Source organism: Pleurodeles waltl, chromosome 3_1 (genome assembly GCF_031143425.1).
Source record: "Pleurodeles waltl isolate 20211129_DDA chromosome 3_1, aPleWal1.hap1.20221129, whole genome shotgun sequence".
Taxonomy (NCBI): domain Eukaryota; kingdom Metazoa; phylum Chordata; class Amphibia; order Caudata; family Salamandridae; genus Pleurodeles; species Pleurodeles waltl.
Genome location: NC_090440.1, coordinates 409677088 through 409696005, shown reverse-complemented (window position 1 = coordinate 409696005; position 18918 = coordinate 409677088). Strand labels below are relative to the sequence as shown.

The 18918-nt window shown below is 42.3% G+C and overlaps 1 protein-coding gene across 2 annotated transcripts in view; it reads right to left on the bottom strand.

The window, feature by feature from the left end:
• The window catches only part of FES (FES proto-oncogene, tyrosine kinase), a 385097-nt gene that overhangs the window by 9276 nt on the left and 356903 nt on the right, over positions 1-18918 (bottom strand). For both annotated transcript variants that reach the window (XM_069222643.1, XM_069222642.1), the window contains exon 19: positions 17459-17581. In XM_069222643.1, the coding sequence (XP_069078744.1) occupies positions 17459-17581 (123 nt within the window). The remainder of the gene's footprint in view (positions 1-17458; positions 17582-18918) is intronic.

Genomic DNA, 18918 nt, shown 5'->3' with positions numbered 1-18918 from the left:
AAACAGAAAAAAATCAATATAAATAGTTGTGTTTTCCAATAAGCTCTGGTTTGAGATGACTAATGACCTTCTCAGCATGACATTTTCATTCTGTGTTTCATTCATGGTTGCATGTGATAAATTACGGGTTATTGCCGGCACAAAGCGTTCAACATGTTCCCAACTACCATACTCAGAAATATGTGTGCTGTCACATCAGGGCAGTTTTCTTAGAGCACAAGATGTTTTATTATAAAACAACCCACTGCCCCCTACATGCTAGAAGGGAATTCCAAACAGTTGCCATTGTACACTGCATGTAACCTTTGCAGTTTCTGCTGAGACCTGACACACACTCTCCCTCCATGTGGGAGAATTTGCAGTAGACCAACCGACCTCTTCTTTACCTACAATCACAGGTATGGTGGATAAGGTCTCCCCCAGTGGGCCTGAAGTTCAGCTTAGGACATACGCTACCATGCACTTGCATAGAACCATAGTAGTGCAGGTAGGGATTTCAGAACCATTGTTGTGACAGTATGGTGGGATGTTTCCTATGTTTCACTTTCCTTGTCACTGCCTTATGTTTCATCATCCTTATAATTACAATACATTCCTTTTTACATAGAATGCAGTTGATTCAATAAAACTTATTGAATCTAGTCCTGCTTCTGTTTTGCCTTTGTATGTGTGAGACATATGTGACTGAGAGAAAAAGGTAAGAACTGTTCCACCACGATTTCCCTGAGAAATCCAGGTGACATGCTAAGGGCCGCCACAAATCACCTTTTACTCTTGGGTACTGGTGAGGTGCTGCGAGCTGGCCTGAAGGGTTAGGCTGGCGGCCATCACATAGCACAGGATCAGACTCAGTCCCCCAAGCCCAGTGGTGCTGTCACCCATATCCAGCAGTCTTGTTACTATATCAAGAGTCTTTACGACATGGTGCCTCCAATGTTGGTCAGGCACTGAATTACGAATCTCCCAAGTATCTTTGTCTCACTACATGCTAAAGACACTCTAATGACCTTTTATAGAGATGTCTGTAGTATAAGGGACATCCTTCTCAACTATAAATAGATAATATAGACCGTACCTGTTTTGACTGTGGGTTGTTCAAGCTTGAAAAGTATTACATCCACAGTTGGCATCCCTAACTCTGAACTATAAAATATTGAATTATGGCTGAACCCCAACAGGTTGTAATTGCAGCAAACATGAGGCTCCCCCTCACAAATCATTTACAAAATAATGGCCTCACAGAGGAGGGAGAAGTGGTTACATTTGTAGTTAAGGCAAATCCAGCATATAGAACTGACATTTTTTATCCTTTGGTCACTTTTCCGGCAGTGGATGGGAGCACACATGCCTTCTATCACTACGCTCCTGCTAACACACCAGCACTATACAGAGCATATGCATATTTAGAAATACCTGTGTGTTATCAAGAACATCAAAAAATTGGCCTGACAGCAACCTACCACATGTTGCACAAAATGTTAGACTAGGTCCTTTAAGTAATAAAGGTCCTACATGGCCACAAATACACCACACCCAAATGCTAAAATTATAGCAGTAGCCGATGTGCACAGCCTATATGATTTAGTACAAGTATATAGATGCTTAGTAAAATTTGTAATGCAAACATTAAATACTGTCTCAGCAAGGGCTGCTCCAGCGCAACCACATATGGTTACGTCAGGCATTAATCCTGCAACAGTACATTCAATCATGGGTAAGGTACCCATCAAATGTGAAGAAATTCTGTTTTGGTTACCACAAAAAATAAGCACTTTGGAAGCAGTGTTCCCCATATGGGACCCAAAGATAAACATAGAATTCTCACAACATGCTTGTCATTCGGGATGGTTCCCTCCGTGAACAACTGTGCCACATGGGATGCAGTATTTGCTGCACTGTACACTACCGCACATGGTACACCGACACTTGCAAATCTTCCAGAAGTGTTAAAACAAATTCAAGATGAATACGGGGCTGCCCCGGCCCTAGACCTGGGGATGCAACTGATGGGCAACTTTGCCACAGTATCCTTATTAATATTAAGTAACCTCAAAGGGAAAACAGTAGCTCTGGCAGTCCGCCTGCAGCTCTGGGATATTTCCGTACAGGATCAGAAGCACGAGCGGCTAAAGATTATTGCCGAGACCTATTCAAGTATAGGTCAGGATAGTCTATGAGCCAGACCAAGTAAACCACAACTACAAGGTAGAAAACGCTGGGATAAATAAAAACAAAATAAAGATAATGTGAAACAGAGAGGAGAATCTCCGCGTCCGGAGACCTTTGAGAAGCGATACAACGTAAGAAATAGAGATAATTTGACAACTCCGATAGATATCAATATACTGATACACGCCAAGCTCGTCCCTTTCAGGACTCACTGCACCGGATAAACAAAGTGAGAGAAGTGGGCATTCTGAACAACAAAACGAGTATGTGAAATCATGAAAAGATTCACAATGCTCGGCTGAAATTTCCATAAAAAAGGAAGAGAAACCTTCCCAACAGAAAATACAGTTTAAAAAAAAAAAAGGTGGCAGCTATTTTGGCCCGAAATGCAACACATGTTGAGAGCTTTAATGAAGAACAGGAAGTGGGAATTGACTCTGCTAGACAGCGCGGCTGAGGTCACAATAGTTTGCAAAAATCTTCAAGGGCTTCTGGAGATCCTTCAAATACCATATGTGTTTAAAGTTTCTGGACAGAAACTAATGACTATATAGAAGTCGAAAGTGCAGAAATGCACGTCTCCCCCCCACCAGAGTTTACAAACTGAAATTGCCACTCGAAGGAGACATTGAGCGCACAATTAAGGTAATATTCTGGGAAAAATTGACACAGTGCCATGATATCCTATTAGCAGAAAAGGATTGGCCATCAGAATTTGCCTGCAATCTTCAGTTCGGTAAAGAAGTTATTATGCCTTCTTTCTCACTGCTCGTTGCTAGGGAGTTAAGGGAAACGTATGCAGTAGATTGGTCATTGGCACAAGCCCCTGCACTGTATCACAATCATGTGGGGTGGGACAGAGACTCTCTATACCACATAATACCTATTAGATTACAACAGCAACCTTAAACTCAATATCTCATTACACATGAGGCAAAAGCACCAATGAGAGAAATACTCACACAACTTGAGTACCAGGGGGTAATTGAGCCCTGCGTCTCACCAATGAACAACCCCTAGTTTCCTGTAGCTAAGCCAGACCATTCTTATAGAATAGCCTTAGATCACAGACACTTAATAGTCACACATGCACATTTGCTATAACAAATGCACACAGCATAGTAGTGATTAACAATTTAGTGCACAAAAAATACAAAACAACCCTGGAAATCTCCAACGGGTTCTTCTGCCAAAATATAGCACCTCAAAGCAGAGGTTTAACAGCATTTAGTGCATTAGCCTTGCAAAGAAAATGTTGTAGGCTCCCACAGGTGTATAAGAACAGTCCTGGACTGTTTTCGGCACTGGAACATCCATTCTACAAGAGACTGACACCAAGGCATTGTCCTATGTAGATGATATCTACCTTACGGATGATGATCTCTTGGAACATTTAAGACAGGTATCCCGCATTGTTTTAGGATTTGCCAAAATAGGCTATAAATTCGATTTCAAGAAATCTAAAATTGCCTTTCTCAGTGTCCTGTTTTGGGGATACAAGTTATCTGATGAAGGAAAGAGCCTGGCACCCCACTTTCTAGAAAAATGTGCACAATTACCATTAAAAAGCTACAATCATTATTGGGCTTTTTCAATTCTGTTAGAACTTACATTCCAAACTATGCACAATACATAAAACCATTGTATGATTTAATACACCCAGACTTTTCAAGTAAATATTTGACAGTCGAACACACACACATTCTGAGAGCAGAGTAGCAGGATATGCTTGAAGTAAAACATTTACACTCGTGATAACAAAACAAATTTGGTCATCAGAGTAATTGCTGGTGCCATCAGATTTACCTATGTAACATTCAATGAAGGTGATAATGTACCTATAGCATACAAATCACACCTGTACTCCACAGCTGAACAGCTCTTTGCTCCCACAGAAAAGATTCTGACTGCTGTTCTGATGGCTGTAATAAAAGAGAGACCCCTGGCCCAGGGGAAACTCATTGTTGTCGTAACCCCTATTCCAGCCCTCAAGGCTGTTACAAAAGCCGGCATCCCACAAACTAAAGCACTACACCCACGTTGGATCCAATAGTCAACGTCTCTGACTGCCATTGATTTAGATTGTGTTTTTGACCCAAAACTTCAGACTCAAGAATTCCTTCAATATGAGCCTGAATACCCAATACCAACAAATATCTTGCCTCATGAACAATATCAAACTTTAATTTCTACTGATGGTTCAGCACAACCCATGGTAGGCACAAAATACCACTACTCCTCAGACTGAGTGGTTGTGAGTGGTGTCATAAAGGAGGGCAAATTATTTCCTCAGAACACTTACACACAGATCCTAGGGGACTGCACTGCACAGTTGGAAGAGCTTAAGTCTCTGGTATTGGCACTGGAACATTCGGATCCGGAAACAGCTAACACTAATAGTGTGTGATTTGTACTATTGTGTCCAGTCCTTTAATGAATATCTGCATTACTGGCACCAAAATGGGTTTAGAGATTCAAAAGGGCACACTATCAAATACAGATTATTGTGGGGGAAAGTAGCAGATCTGAAAGAAATGCTACCCAATGCCCATGAGGTTCATACAATGGGTCATCAAAGTGCAGGGATACACACTGCAGGCAATACCTTGGCTGATGAAGCCACCAAATCAGCAGTAGCCACGACTTCTGTTGCTGCAATTACTTGTACCACAACGAGATTGGATGATGAAACCCTGTCTGCTGTGAAAGCCTCAGCAGAGAGTAAGCCCTTGCCAAAAGAATATCCTGCCTAATATTTCTACCACATAAGTGCACAGAACATTGTCTTTGTAACAATACCAAGTGTGGGTGATTGTGTGATCTCCAACCAGGATCAGAGACCAGAGTTGATAAAAGCAGTCCATGAGGGAGTTGCTTCTGTCCATGCAGGTGTGGCAACAACTATTTCCTTATTGCAAAAGTGTTACTGGTGGCCAGGCCTATATAAACAGACCATACAGTATGTCCTTTATATTAATATTTGTCAACAAACAAAAGAATCCACCGTCAAGTGCCCATCGCAGATACCCCTCCTAATTTCCAACAAACCACTACAATGTGTGTACCTGGACCATTGTGGTCCTTTGACACCTGATGGTGCACACAAATACATCTTAGTTACTGTTAACTCTTGCTCCAGATTCCTATGGGTATGGCCACAATGATCAGCTGACACTTGAATTGTTATTAAAGATTTGCATGTCTTTATTGGGACATAAGAAGCTGAGGCATTTCATTCAGGCCAGGGCCCTGCTTTTACCTCTAGGGCATTCAGGGATACAGTGGCCATGTTGGGGGTCCACTTGCATTATTCATCTCCCTATCATCCCAAGATTAACAGTATAATGGAACGAAAGAAACGAGACTTCAAGCAGTTCTTAACAGCGAGAGTATTAGGTACGGGTCATAGTTGGCTTAACCACCTAAATGGAGTACAGAAAGCACTTAATAATGTGCCTTGAAGGCCCTTTGGAGGGCACACTGCATACAAGGTTCTGTTCGGAATACCTATGTATGTCCTGGATCTTGATGGCTCTGGTGAGGTGGCAACAGACACACTTGGTGGCATAAATGAAATCTCGCTGTCTTGCAGGAATTACAGCAGTTCCATGATGAAAACTCATCTGCATGTGCGGCTACCTTGTGAATAAGAGATGCACCAATAATACTGACTGGCTGGATTCTAAAAGTTGGGGATCTGCTGCGAGAAAAAGAAGCTGTGAAAGATGAATTTGGCCCTTCATATCAAGCACCGGTTCCAGTCCTGGGAATAAACTGTACCAAAACTGTCATCTTACCACCGCTGCCTGGTTGTAAACGAAACTGCTTTGTCTCCATTGACAATGTCAAAATACACCACGTGGCCGATCCTACACAGCACACATAGAGGACTCCTGGGTAGTTCCCGAACCCCTCTCATTGCCAACCCAGTCATACCTTTACAAGTTTTAACCAACAATGCTGACACTTCCCCAAGCTTGGGGAGGGTGGAAAATAATCTTTCATTAATACCAGTAACTTCTTCTGTGACAGTAAACGACCACACTTCTGACCAGTGTTATTCGAATTCAACACAAATGGATGGAGTAGTTTACTACGACACCAGCTCCGGTATTTCCATGCACTGCTTCTGAATATTTTGCTGACATCAATGATTTATTCACTGATTCTTCTAAGTCTTCTGCAGTACCTGTATTAAGACCACATAAGCTGTTCACTTACCTTAAAACTAACTATCTGATTCATCCATGGAACAATCTGTGGGTCCTATTAACTCTGCTTTCCTTTCTTCTCTAGATTGGTTTTGTCATCTTTTTCTTTCTTCTGATGCATGGTCATTATCTTCCTGTTTGCTCTGCTGCTGAACTGGTGGATGAGGTCCTAAAACCACATTTGCCTTCACATAAGGTTGGGAGAGGCTTGTCCCTAGTGAACATTTCAGCTCAATTTCAATTCCTGATGGGATCATTTGACATAAAGTATCCTTTGATGTCTTGGGACCGATGGAGATCCGTCAAATACCATATGTGTTTAAAGTTTCAGTGAATGATATTATAACACCGGGAGTACTTTCTGATGAATGGGATGTAAAAACAGTTGATTCTATGCTTTCTGAGCTTGAATATTGTACTGCATTTGAAAATGATGATGTTTATCAAACGACTGCTAAATACAGCAATATGTTCTGTTACAATCATTACGCACATCATTTCATACATAAAGGTAGCACCCTGAGAGATGTTTATAATTACACACAATGGGACCATTGTCCGAACACACCAGTGGGGAGTTCAAAAACATATATGGAAAAATGTGCACATCTTACTGGGCACAATGTAACAAATGCTGGGTCTTATTATTTCAAATTACCTCTTATGAAACTGCAAAGTATTTTGTTAGCAAATACCAGATTGATTTATTCTTTCCTTTGTTTCCCAGTTGGCGATAGAAGGCTATGAATATTGGTTAAAGTCGATTGACTTAAAAAGAGTTAGGGGAACTCAATTTTGGCAAATACAGGGAAGGGAAGCTTTGTTTAAAGCATGCCTTATTACGTTGCAAATTATTTTCCTAAATTACACCACCCAGCAAAATAGTTGTCTAGGCTTGGCAAAAAAATAAGGAAATGAATGTGACCAGTATTCCTTCCCCAGCTAAATTTAAAAAATTGGCTGAAAATAATAAATGTCACTGATGAACAGCTCAACGGATGGGTTCAGAAAAGAACATTTAACACAATACTTCAGGTCCTGGCCAATGTTCCTTCTAAGGTGCGGGTGTGGGCGGCCGGGCACATAGCAATCGATCTCCCCGCAGGGGGCACACTGGAGCGCACATTTCAAAGGAGAGACCTTTAAGGTGTAAGTGGAGAAATCTGTCAGCAATAAAACAAAGGAGGCTGATTAAACCTGAAAGCCAATCATTTGCATCTGTGGATGGGGTGATCTCCATCGTATTTGGCAGCGTTTAATTTTTATTACACTTCAGAACACGAAGACAAATGCTGCCAAATACGACAGGGATTATCCCATTCACCAATGCAAATGATTGCTTTTAAATATTTTCAGGGCTCTTGCATGGGTGCTTCCCGTTTAATTTGTTTGCTATGTCTTTAGTAAAATTGCCATTTAGCTTTTTAAAAAGGAGCAAAATTAAGGAAATTAGCACATAGGCAGCATGTTTCTGTCGAGATGAAACATTTTACTATCACTTTAACCCAGCCACATGCCTCCCTTGTCCTAGAAAGTAGTATGTTTTCACAATTATTGTAAGGCACATCCTTCGTCTCTGAACACTTTCCTTGTCCGTTTTATTTACTTGCTTCACTCTGAATTTTAATTCTGAGCAGACTTTGATATCTTTGATAGTTTCACCTACTCTGCATTATTTTAATGTTAGAGAGAATCTGGCTGTTAGACACTGTCTTCATTCTTTGTGAATTGCCCATTGCAGGAAAAGAAAAGAAAAAAAGGCTTGCATGACCGTTGCATTTTAAGTTAGTTTGGCAGTTTTACTGTTTGAGAATGTTCTTTCAGACAGATATCACACAGCACAGAAAGCGACAAGGAAGGAATTCACCCCAGAGAAAGAGAAAAATTCAAAAGGAAATCTTTTTTATTATAGTGTCAAGTATGTTACTAACAGAACCCACTTCTACTTAACCTTAAGTACACCTTTCTTTATTGATGTTAAGAGGTTCGACAATGAATCCAATGATTCTCCAGAAAACGATGGTGGTCACCAAGCCTCATTTTCGATCCAAGTGTGAATGTTTTTGCAAGCATGCTTAATTTTTCCTGTCATCATCAATCTTAGCACTACCTGCACTAGTAATAGAAATCTATTTAGAGATAACTCCTGCTTCTACAGGTAAATCTACATCTAAGCTGTTGGGATTGGAATGTTACCTGCATGGTGACGGGAGTGTATTGATTTCCTGAGTGCTTGACTGCATATAAAGCCGACTTCTTGATGTATATCTTGACCTTGGTGTCATACTGGTCTGCCGTGTACGCAGTGGCTTAGGCCTGTCCCTGGTAATGCAAAGCCCAGAACCTGTTTTGTGACTCAAAATGGGTGCACTAATAAAGTGGTGGTGGAAGTGGCCCCTAGTCTTTAAATCTGTAGTTTGACCAGACCTTTTTCTCTGGGATAAGGAGAGATGAGCCTACCAGCTCTTGTGTGAAGTTCTGCTGGTATGTGAAACCCAGACCCTTGCTCTGGGATTCTGTGTGCATGTCAAGAGAGTGTATGTGCAGTGAGTTTGTAGCACTTGTATAGTGGTAGGACTCTGCTGTCTGAAACCAATAGGATCCATTTTGCCTCCCCCTGGTTTTAGCATGGCACAAAATGGATAACGGCTGCTGCTTACCCCAGACAATGGAAGTGTATTGCCTTAACTCCTGTAGCTGGAGATCCAGATACTAAAGGCAGGGCTACCTTTAGAAATTCAGTGAGGACTTTTGTTAGCAAAGGGCTGCGTATTAGCTCTTCCTCAGCACTGTCATTTGGTAGAGGATGAGGAGTGGGATAGCAGTTTCTGTTGCTCAAGGTGAGGAATGTTTCTAGGCAGGACCTCTCATCTTGTCTGTCTGTGATTAATGCTTCATGAGGACTGATAAAAGCCAGGGGCAGAGATCTCACATTTAATGTTGCCCACATTTTGAATACACCGGATTAGATCCAGCCCCTTGCTATCAGCTGTGTATGTCATCACTTTGCACAAAAGCCTGTGTCTGTAGAGCAGCACGTTAATGACATTTAAAAGAGAATCATGCTAAACCTGTTTTAGAACCTTAGGTACTGGGTCCACATCCGTTTCTGGAAATATGTTTAAAAAAAGTGTGAACCAGACCACCCCACTTTGAACTTGACTAAGGAAGAGAGAGCTTCCCAGATGACTGCTGTGTAGTCTGGACTGGTATCTGCCTGACATTTAGTCTAAGTCTGCATTTTCTGCTGGAGTAGCTGATGATCTGCCTGTAGTGCCCAGTTGTTGATTGTCTAAGATGTGTGCCTGGTCCTGCAGGAGTTGAGACTATCCAGAAGAAGAAGCCCGGCATGTTCTTGGCACATGAAAGCACTCCTAAACAAAGCAGACTTGCCCAGAGAGTGAAACTAGGAGTGGTACCCTTGGTCACCTTATGCAGTTTCCATGTAGGCTGCATAAGACTGTACCAGAACAAGTATCCACATCATCCAGCAGTTTGTCTTTGGACATAATAGTCTGGTTGTGATGTTGCTGTGAATAAAAGCCAATTCTCCATGAAGCAGGAAGCCCTAGTCAAACAGATTCCACCAAAACCCCGAAAGACTCCACCCCAGTGAATCTGACCTAAAGTTCCAACTGCCACACCAGAACACCTGTCCACAGCTGACCTGGATGACTGCCATCAGAGAAGAAAAGTGCTGCTGCACAGATGTGCCTCATGGATCTGCCTCACCAGTCACAGCGGGAACATGGTCTTGAGCAAGGTTTCAGGGGTGACACCTGTGGAAGAGGAGCTGCTGCCCTGAGGATGGGAGCCCAGACAGCATCTGTCACGCAGCAGCTCAGCTGCTGCAATAACCAGCCACTAGATCACAAGGCTTAGCTTCAATATTAGATTAACTGTTTGCAGACAAGCCTTCCCCTAAAAGACAGCGCTAAATCTTTTTGGTAAAAGGGTAAAGAGACATTGTATTGAGTTGGGCAGTTGACCTGTGAGAAGGTTTGAGCCATCTGCACCTAATCCTGCCTATACCCATAGTCAATGTTCTCTCTAAGGTGCGCGCCTGGACGGGCACACACACAGCAATCAAGCTCAGCCCAGGGGGCACACTGGAGCATGCATTTTTAAGGTTTAAGTGGAGAAATCTGTCAGAGGAGCAATAAAGCAAATGAGGCAATCATTTGCATCTGTAGATGGGGTGATCTCCATCGTATTTGGCAGCTTTTAACTTTTATTGCAATCAGAACACAAAAACAAACTTTGCCTAGTACGACGGAGATCATCCCATTCACCGATGCAAATGATTGCTTTTAAATACTTTCAGGGCTCTTGCAGGAGCGCTTCCCATTTAATTTGTTTGCTTGCCCATCTGTACAAAACTTTGAATTTAATGACATATCCTGTGTAAATGTGGAAATCGTTCTCACTGTAGCGTAAAGCTGTTTTTTTTTCTAAAAATGTCACTCTTTGTGTTCTAATCTGTTAGCAATAAAATTTAAATAATGACATTTTGGAAAAGGTGGCTGCAAGATTCCTCACTTTATGCACGCACAGGCAGATCTGTCAAAATTTGCTAATTCCCTTCAACTTCACTGCACACTACAGTGACATTTCCATAGTTTTCTTTTTTAACATGGGATGTGTTATTAAATCCCAAACGTTTGTACAAGTGGGTGAGCTAACAAATTTAAGGGGAGAGCCTGTGCAAATGTCCTGTTCTGAAAATATTTAACAGGGAAAGTCTGTACCAAATGTCACGTAAATAAGATAAAACCTCTACAAAACTCAAAACGTTTATTTCTTTAACATGTGGAAGCTTTGACATTAATACTCAGATTATAGCGCTGCATTAGAAGTAGTTTGCTTAAACATGAACAATGAGTGAACTAGGAGGCAAAGCAATTTTCATGTGAATCCTGTATGTGGCTCAGGTAATTATTGAGCAATATTATAATCTACTAAATCAAACATAGGTTTCTGTACAACTGATGTTCTGAACCCACATACTTGAAAGTGCTTTTTTACGCAATATTGAACAAAAAAGTTTTGCAAAAATAAAATATTTGCCTACGATCATACAATTTAGGTGGGGAAGCCACAATTTATCCAGGGTTCCTGGTGTCACTTTGCACAAATCAGGCAGTAAATGGGAGCACCCTGCCTAACATCCCAGCATACAGTCAGCCCCATTGCATCATGATAAATGTAGTTTGTTGAAATGTCGTACTTCATTAATTTATTAAATATTTCACCTCAAATAGGTGCAGCCGTTGCTGTGTAAGTTCTTTCATCTCTGGACACGTGTTTCTGGGTTAATCCCTTCTTCAGCAGAGAACAGTTAATAATTTCTGGGGTGCTGGAAATGCTGCCATTAATCATCTTGGTTTCAATACAGAGGTATTGAAACCAAGATGGCATGCTGGTGCCACTCCAGAGCTCGTCAGCCTGTTGGCTTTGAGAGCACCTGGAACACTGGACGAATCAAAGGGACAGGAACTCCCTTGAGATAACAGTCTAAATGTTCTCAAATGGGAGTTATGTGGTTCTAAACAAACAGAACGGTTGTGGAATGTAAGCCGGAATTGCCCATGTTATTTCAGTCTCCCAAATTGTCACCTGTTGTGATAATGTGCTTTTCCTCCTACGCAACAGACAAAAGTAGCAAAGATACGGCCTTATATTGCTACTTCGAATGTAAATTTTGACAAGCTAAGCAGACTGAAAGCTCTTTTGTTTCAAAAACATGTGGTGCTTACACCTGCCTGCGAGACCTATGCTCTCTAAGTGGCGAGGTCAAATGCAGAAATACAGTCCCCTCTTAACTACTAACTTTCCTAAACATTTTAGCAAATTAATTGGGTGAATTTTTAATGCTTTGAACACCGTTGGGATCATACATTTTTTAACACTGTTGATTTAGGTTTTGTCAGCACCTCTATAATTGGCATCACATCTTTATCCATGTGCTCTATTTTTTTTGTGTGTTTTTCGGGGGATTTACCATTAGTTTGGCAGCATTTTCTTGTTGCTATTCTTTCTTCGCAATGGCTGCCCCTTCTCAACAAGGAGCACTGATGGTGTGAATGCATGATGCAGTACTTTGGAGCACAACTCCTGGAAGAGCTGAAGTGCAACTAGTCTCTGTCATTCAGACCAGTTTTGAATTGTGTGCAGCCTGTCCTTCACTGCTTGTGGTGCCATTTTGAACATGTAGCAAAAGTATGTCTTGCTACTCAGTGCATACCTTCTTTGAACGCTGATCTGTTGATGTTCTCGTTGAGGGCTCATTACCAGACATGAACATTGAGATTGCGTTTGTTGCAGGAAGCTTTGTACGAGTCACCCTTTGAGGACCAAGTGGCTCTTGGTGCTACAACACCTGGCACTGCACAGCCACTGCACAGGATGCTGTTGCCTCAGCTGGAGCTGAGGCAATGGAACATGAGTGCTCTTTTGCCTTCCTTGCCAATTAATTGGTTACATTAACATCTTGCCAAATGGGGCCTTTCCTGGATTGTATTAAAATAGATGAAAATGAAGATTTTCTAAAGGACCATTATTATTGTGGATGTATTGACATTTGGCCCTATGTTGATTGATATGTTTTTAAATTCTAAATTGACCTGTTTTAATTTGGCCTGTCTTTAGTCTGTTTTGCTTGTAGAAATCGCCATTTCATTGTATACATTTTAGACTTGATTTTAAGGTTATAGATGTAGAAATGGCAGTTCTACTTTAGGCTTTATTATGGACCTCTATATTTTGAACCAACAATAGGGAGGGTGTTATAAAGTTACTTTAGCTATTTAACTTGCACATTATTTTAGCTTAGGCCTGCAGCTTGTGCCCTTTCGACCGAAGCATGCATTTTTATTCCTTTATTATTTTAGCAGAAGACGTATTTTAGTGTAATTGTTTTTATTATTTTATCAGCTTGTCCTTTCACACAAACTTCTGGCATTCTTTTCTCTGCACGACATTTTCATTCTGTGCTTCATTCAAGGTTGTAAGTGATACGTTACGGGTTATTACTGGCACAAAGCGTTCATCATGTTCCCAACTCTCATACACAGACATATATGTGTTATCATGTCAGGGCAGTTTTCTTAGAACACCAGATGTTTTATTGTAAAACATCTCATTTCCCCCTACATGCTAGAGGTGAATTCCAACAAGTTGCCATTGTACACTGCATGGCGCCTTTGTAGTTTCTGCCACGACCCGTGCAGTCTCTCTCTCCATGTGAGAGAATTCGCAGTAGGCCAATAGACCTCCTCTTTACCTATAATCACAGGGATGGGGGATGGGATTCTCTTGGGGGGCCTGATGGACAGATTAGGGCTTACACTGCCATGCTCTTGTATAGAACCTTAGTAGAGAAGGTAGGGATTTTAGAAACATTGTTGTGCCAGCATGGGGGAACTTTTCCTATGTTTCACTTTCATTGTCACTACCTTGCTTTTATTATGTTTTATCATCCTTATAATCGCAATACATGTCTTTTTACATAGAATGTAGTTGTTTCATAAAAACTTATTGAACCTAGTCCTGCTTCTGTTTTGCCATTGTATGTGTGAGATATATGTGACTGAGGGAAAAGGGGTGAGATCTGTTCATACCACAATTTCCCTGAGAAATCCAGGTGACATGCTAAGGGCTGCCACAAATTACCTTTTACTTTTGGGTACTGGTGAGGTGGTGCTAGCTGGCCGGAAGGGCTAGGCCGGCAACCACCATATGGCACAGAATCAGACTCAGTCCCTTGTGCTCGGTGGTGCTGCTGACGAAATCCAGCAGTCTGATTACTATAACAAGAGTTTTTATGACATGTTATGGATGAGAGGTCTTGATAAAGCTGAAGAATGGTCCCACTGAATGAAATCTAGCCACCCTCCTGGGCTTGGGTCTCCTTTTCCTCAAAGAAGTGCCCCATTGTGACTACATCTGAAGGAGAACCATTGGAGGAGTTGCTGGGCTGATTTATAAGTTCTGTCAAGCCCGATGAGCAGTGCATCAATATCTTTCAAAATTACTTCAAATAAACATTTGGAGAGCTCCGATGCCGGAATATCTTGAGGGATTCCTTGAATTCAGATAATGTTCTGGCATCATCTGTTCTCAAGGTCTTTGCATTTTCCCTGACAGAGAATATGTTGGCTTCAAGTGTTAGCAGTCATTGTTGCTGCCAATCGCAGTCCTCTATCTGTTCATGCAGGCCTTTTTTCACTTCCTCAACGTAGAACCCCCCCCCAACTCCATCACGTCTTTCCACACCTCCTGTAGATAACTCTGTAAGTCAGGGGGTCTTGCTAGCCTTTGTGTCCTGCTAGGCACATCTATGCAGGTTTAATTCATGCTGTATGTTGACATGGACAACTGGTATCACCAAAGAGAAATAGGAAGAGTGTTGCAGAAGGCAGCCAGAACCAGACTCTGCCTTGGGAGCAAGCACAAAATAGGTATCTTTACTGGGGCCCCACGTGTGTGCTTGTGGTGATGAGGCCCCTCACTGTGTTGGGAGGGTCCACTCAGTCTGCCTGATGTTGTTGGTGCTCATCGGGAGGCTTTCAGATCCTCCAGATATTGCAATGTTAGCCATCTGTACAGTTTCAAGGTTTAACTGCATTTGCCCACTACGACATGTGTGGGCACCCGCAGCATCTGTGTTATATTGTTAGCAACTGGGGACATAGTACAAGACAGGTGGGGTCTACTGTCTGCAGCATGTCCCAAGGCGCTCTGCAGCTCTACAGGCCTGTGTCTCCCTTCCTCCTTCAGTAATGTCTCAGCTGAGCCCCGCTACTACTCTAACTTAAGCAGATCGGACCAGCCACCAGAGCACTTCAGGGGAGACATGGGGGCACCCCACAGGCTTTGCTCCTCTCGATGGAAAGCCTCCAGCTTCTCACGATGAGTAGACACCAGTAGGTCCTAGTCCACTCCTGGTCTCCCAGGTAGTCCTCCCCTTCTTGGACTCACTGGTAGAGGCTGTTGGGGCCCGTATACCGCCACCAATGTCCTCTTTCGCTGTGGTCCTTAGGGCCCGTGCTATCACTTGCACTGCAAATTAGCTCCCTGAACTTCCAAGGGCCAGGAACACGGTGGTGCTGATGGCAGGTACCTGCTGAAACCTGGGCCCATGTGCAGTGGTGTCAACGCTGTCACAGGTTCTGTCCCACTATGCACCTTCTTTTATAGCAATCCTGGCAACATCGGAAATGCACCCATCATTTGCCATCTATCCCCCTGAGGAGGGGGGTCCAAACATTGCCTTAGTGACCAGGACGGTCATTCCAGGCTCCGTGCTACCAAGAATTGGCTTACAATCAGCTCTTTGGAACTCGTCTCCACCAGGGCATACCCGGTGCGTCAGCTGTCTTACTGCTGTCGAGCATCCAAAGTCCCAAGTTAGGCGTCCATAGTTTTGGGGCTCATATGTCTCTGGGGCTCTAAGGATCTCTTCCTGTGAGCGCCGGTACCCCTGTAGGTCAGAGGGTGAATGTTGTTGAGTGGTTACACTGCCTTGGGTGCCACTCAGCCAGACATATTAGCTCTACCATGTTGTTGCAAACTGTCTTGACTGGGTAGGCCCAGCTACTGCAGCACTGGAGGATCGCAGGGCTGCCAGGACCCCGTTGACTAAGAAGCGATCCCCAGTGACAGAGAATCTTATTTAGCATTTTTTCATTGCCTCAATATCTGATGGATGGGGATTCTATGACCCAGTATTTGAGGTCAAGGATCAAGTGTCTCCCAGATTTGGCACCTGGCCACACTCACATCCACCTTTTTAATTATCACATTGCTATTGGACGTCTGAGCCCTTTCTACTTTCTCAGCACAGTACATAACTCCCTCTTCATCAAAAAGAAAGTGATGGATGGAATGTTTAAATTAATCTAAGCCACTGGCACTTGCTCAGGCTGCATCCCAATCTATTGTTTTTCACCCACCATGCCACCTCAATTTGGACCCAGCCATATGCAAGTCAGTCTTGACCCTGCTCCAATAGGAGCAGAACTGTTACTCCCTGAAACACAAGCAACCCAGGACCAGTTTCAACTTTTTAGGGCTCATCAGCCAGGTACAGCTTGGTTTCAGTGGCACAGTGAGCTAATATTAATTCAAGCATTCGACCCATCACTTTCTTGTTGTTGCACTTTAGTTCCAGATTTCATCACCTCCTTGAGCCTGTACAAGGATGATGGGAAAGCTGCAACACCAAAATCTTTAGCATATCACTGGAAATCACTAGGAACCCTTTTCCGCAGAGTTTCAAGAGTGTGCTGGGGAGGGTGCATGAGTGGATGGCTGGGGATCTCCCATGTTGAGTACCATCAGGCCAAAAGACCTGCAACACGTTCCCATTTCAGGGTGGCCGTAGCTGGTGCAGATGGAGGAGCCATTGCTTAGTTGCCTTCCACCCACTATTTTGTGTTTATGCAACATTTGCACTTCCAAAGGGACAAAGAAATCAGTGGCCCCTTTCTGGGGCTTCAGCTCCGTAGTGAAGATGGCCTGCTGTTAAGAGATCTGGGGTAGTAATCTTTGGCTCATGCCATCTGCCTCAGTGCGGGCCTATTAACTGATTCCATTTCCTCCTGCTTGGAAGCAGTTATATGCCGTGAATCGAATGGTGGCCTTTGACGTTAAGGTATAGTGGTGACTCAGAGGCAGGAACTTGCAGATTTCAAGAAACTGAAATATGGTAAGAAGCAAATGCTTGGGCTGGTTGAAGAAGTGCCTGCTATGAGGATACTCAAAGTGGGGAAATCTGGCTCCAGTGGTGATGAGTGTTAAGTTTGAAGACTTCGAACGATCTCTTGCAGTGGGTGTTGCAGAAAGATATGTGGATCCTGGTGAGAGGCCAGCATCGGAGCAGTTTGCAATAAGGTACCAGAGAGTACTCCCTCGTTTATTGCCAAATTTAAACTGATCAAAAGAGGTCCACAGGAGGGAGATGGGACCTTATACTAAATACCCGACATTTAATAGGCAAGTGGTCAGTGGTAACAATTTAGGTAAGCAGGTCAGAAGCAAACAGAGCGGCACGTAATGAGTTGAAATAAAATCCATACCTTTTTCAAGTGACTCTCGAGTCTGCTGGTTAGACATGGTGGAATATGGGACAGCACCAAGACTAAATGTTTCCCAAAGCAAAATTCCAAAACTCCAGATGTCGCTCTCCGATGTGTACCTTCCTGCAACAGACCGTCAAAAACTATGTCACATTAATTGCACTTTAATATCATGTTCTTTTTTGTACAATTTATTTAGCAAGCTGTCTCATCACAGTTTGGCCTTTCATCAGAAATCATCTAGTCCCTTCTCTAATATTCTTGCTTGCTATTTTCACCATAAACTACTTCCATATATTTATTGATTGCTGACTGGAGTGTCAAATGTTGTGCAAATCTGAAAGATATGTTGACATAGAAGCCATATTACATTACCACCGCTTAAATTATCTGTTTTAATAGCTCTTCATTCGTTTTTTTTCTTCCATAAGTTATTATGCTCATGTTATCATGTCCAGGCTCTATAGTATATAGAATGTTTAAGCTTCCATCCATGGTAACCCGGAGTTCCTGCTGCCAATACCTATCCACAATGTTAATATGATTGGGAACTCCCGCAGCCTGAAGTGCCACCAAAGTTTAAAAAGCCACATGAAGCACAGAAATTGGGCACAAAGAGTGATTATTCATGGTGTGCCCACAGTACAGACAGACCACAATTGAAGGTAACCGGTGTTAGAAGTTGGTAGAACAAGTTTAACAGTTGGTACCCTTGCCACTGCCTGGAGTCTCCTGGACTTTAAGGTCATGGAGGCAGAGGCATTAAAATAAATAAATGTAGCTCTAAGCATCATTTGCCTCTCCCTATATACTCAGTAATAACGTATAAGAAGAATTCTTACTACAACACTATTTCTGAAAATTGTATGGATGTTTTCAAAGATGGCTTCTAGAGTGTGTTCAAGTGGAATTCTTGTTTGAGGAAAGGATTCGTGTAATTACTTTTATTGGGGGAATGTTTACTATTAGCATAACGGAGATCTGAATATAATAGTAATTTCATAGAAACTGACTAGTTTCGAACATGAATGATGGGCTAAATCAGAACAAAGTTGAAAAAAGTTTTTGATAAACAAGAGTAGTGTGATAAAAGTACTGTAGTAGTAATAATAGTGATTTATTGTTTTAGTTAGTTAAAACACTAACAATATTTACAACGCAATCTAAAATCGAAAAAAAAAATCCAAAACTCAGCAGGTGCGTACTCTTTTTAAGTAGGTTATTAAAAAAGAGAAAAAAAAAAAAAAGAAAAAGGAAAACTAACAAGAATGAGCGTCAAGGTAGACGAGTGCAAAAGAAGAGAAGACTAGAGCAAGTGCACCCCGGTTGTATGACTGCTGACCCCTGCATGCTTTCCACCAGGGCCACATCTGAACATTTCAGGTGAGATGAAACCAACCTCTGCTGTCTGTACACCAATTCTGTACCAGTAGTTTCAAGTCAGTGTAAACATCTTTATG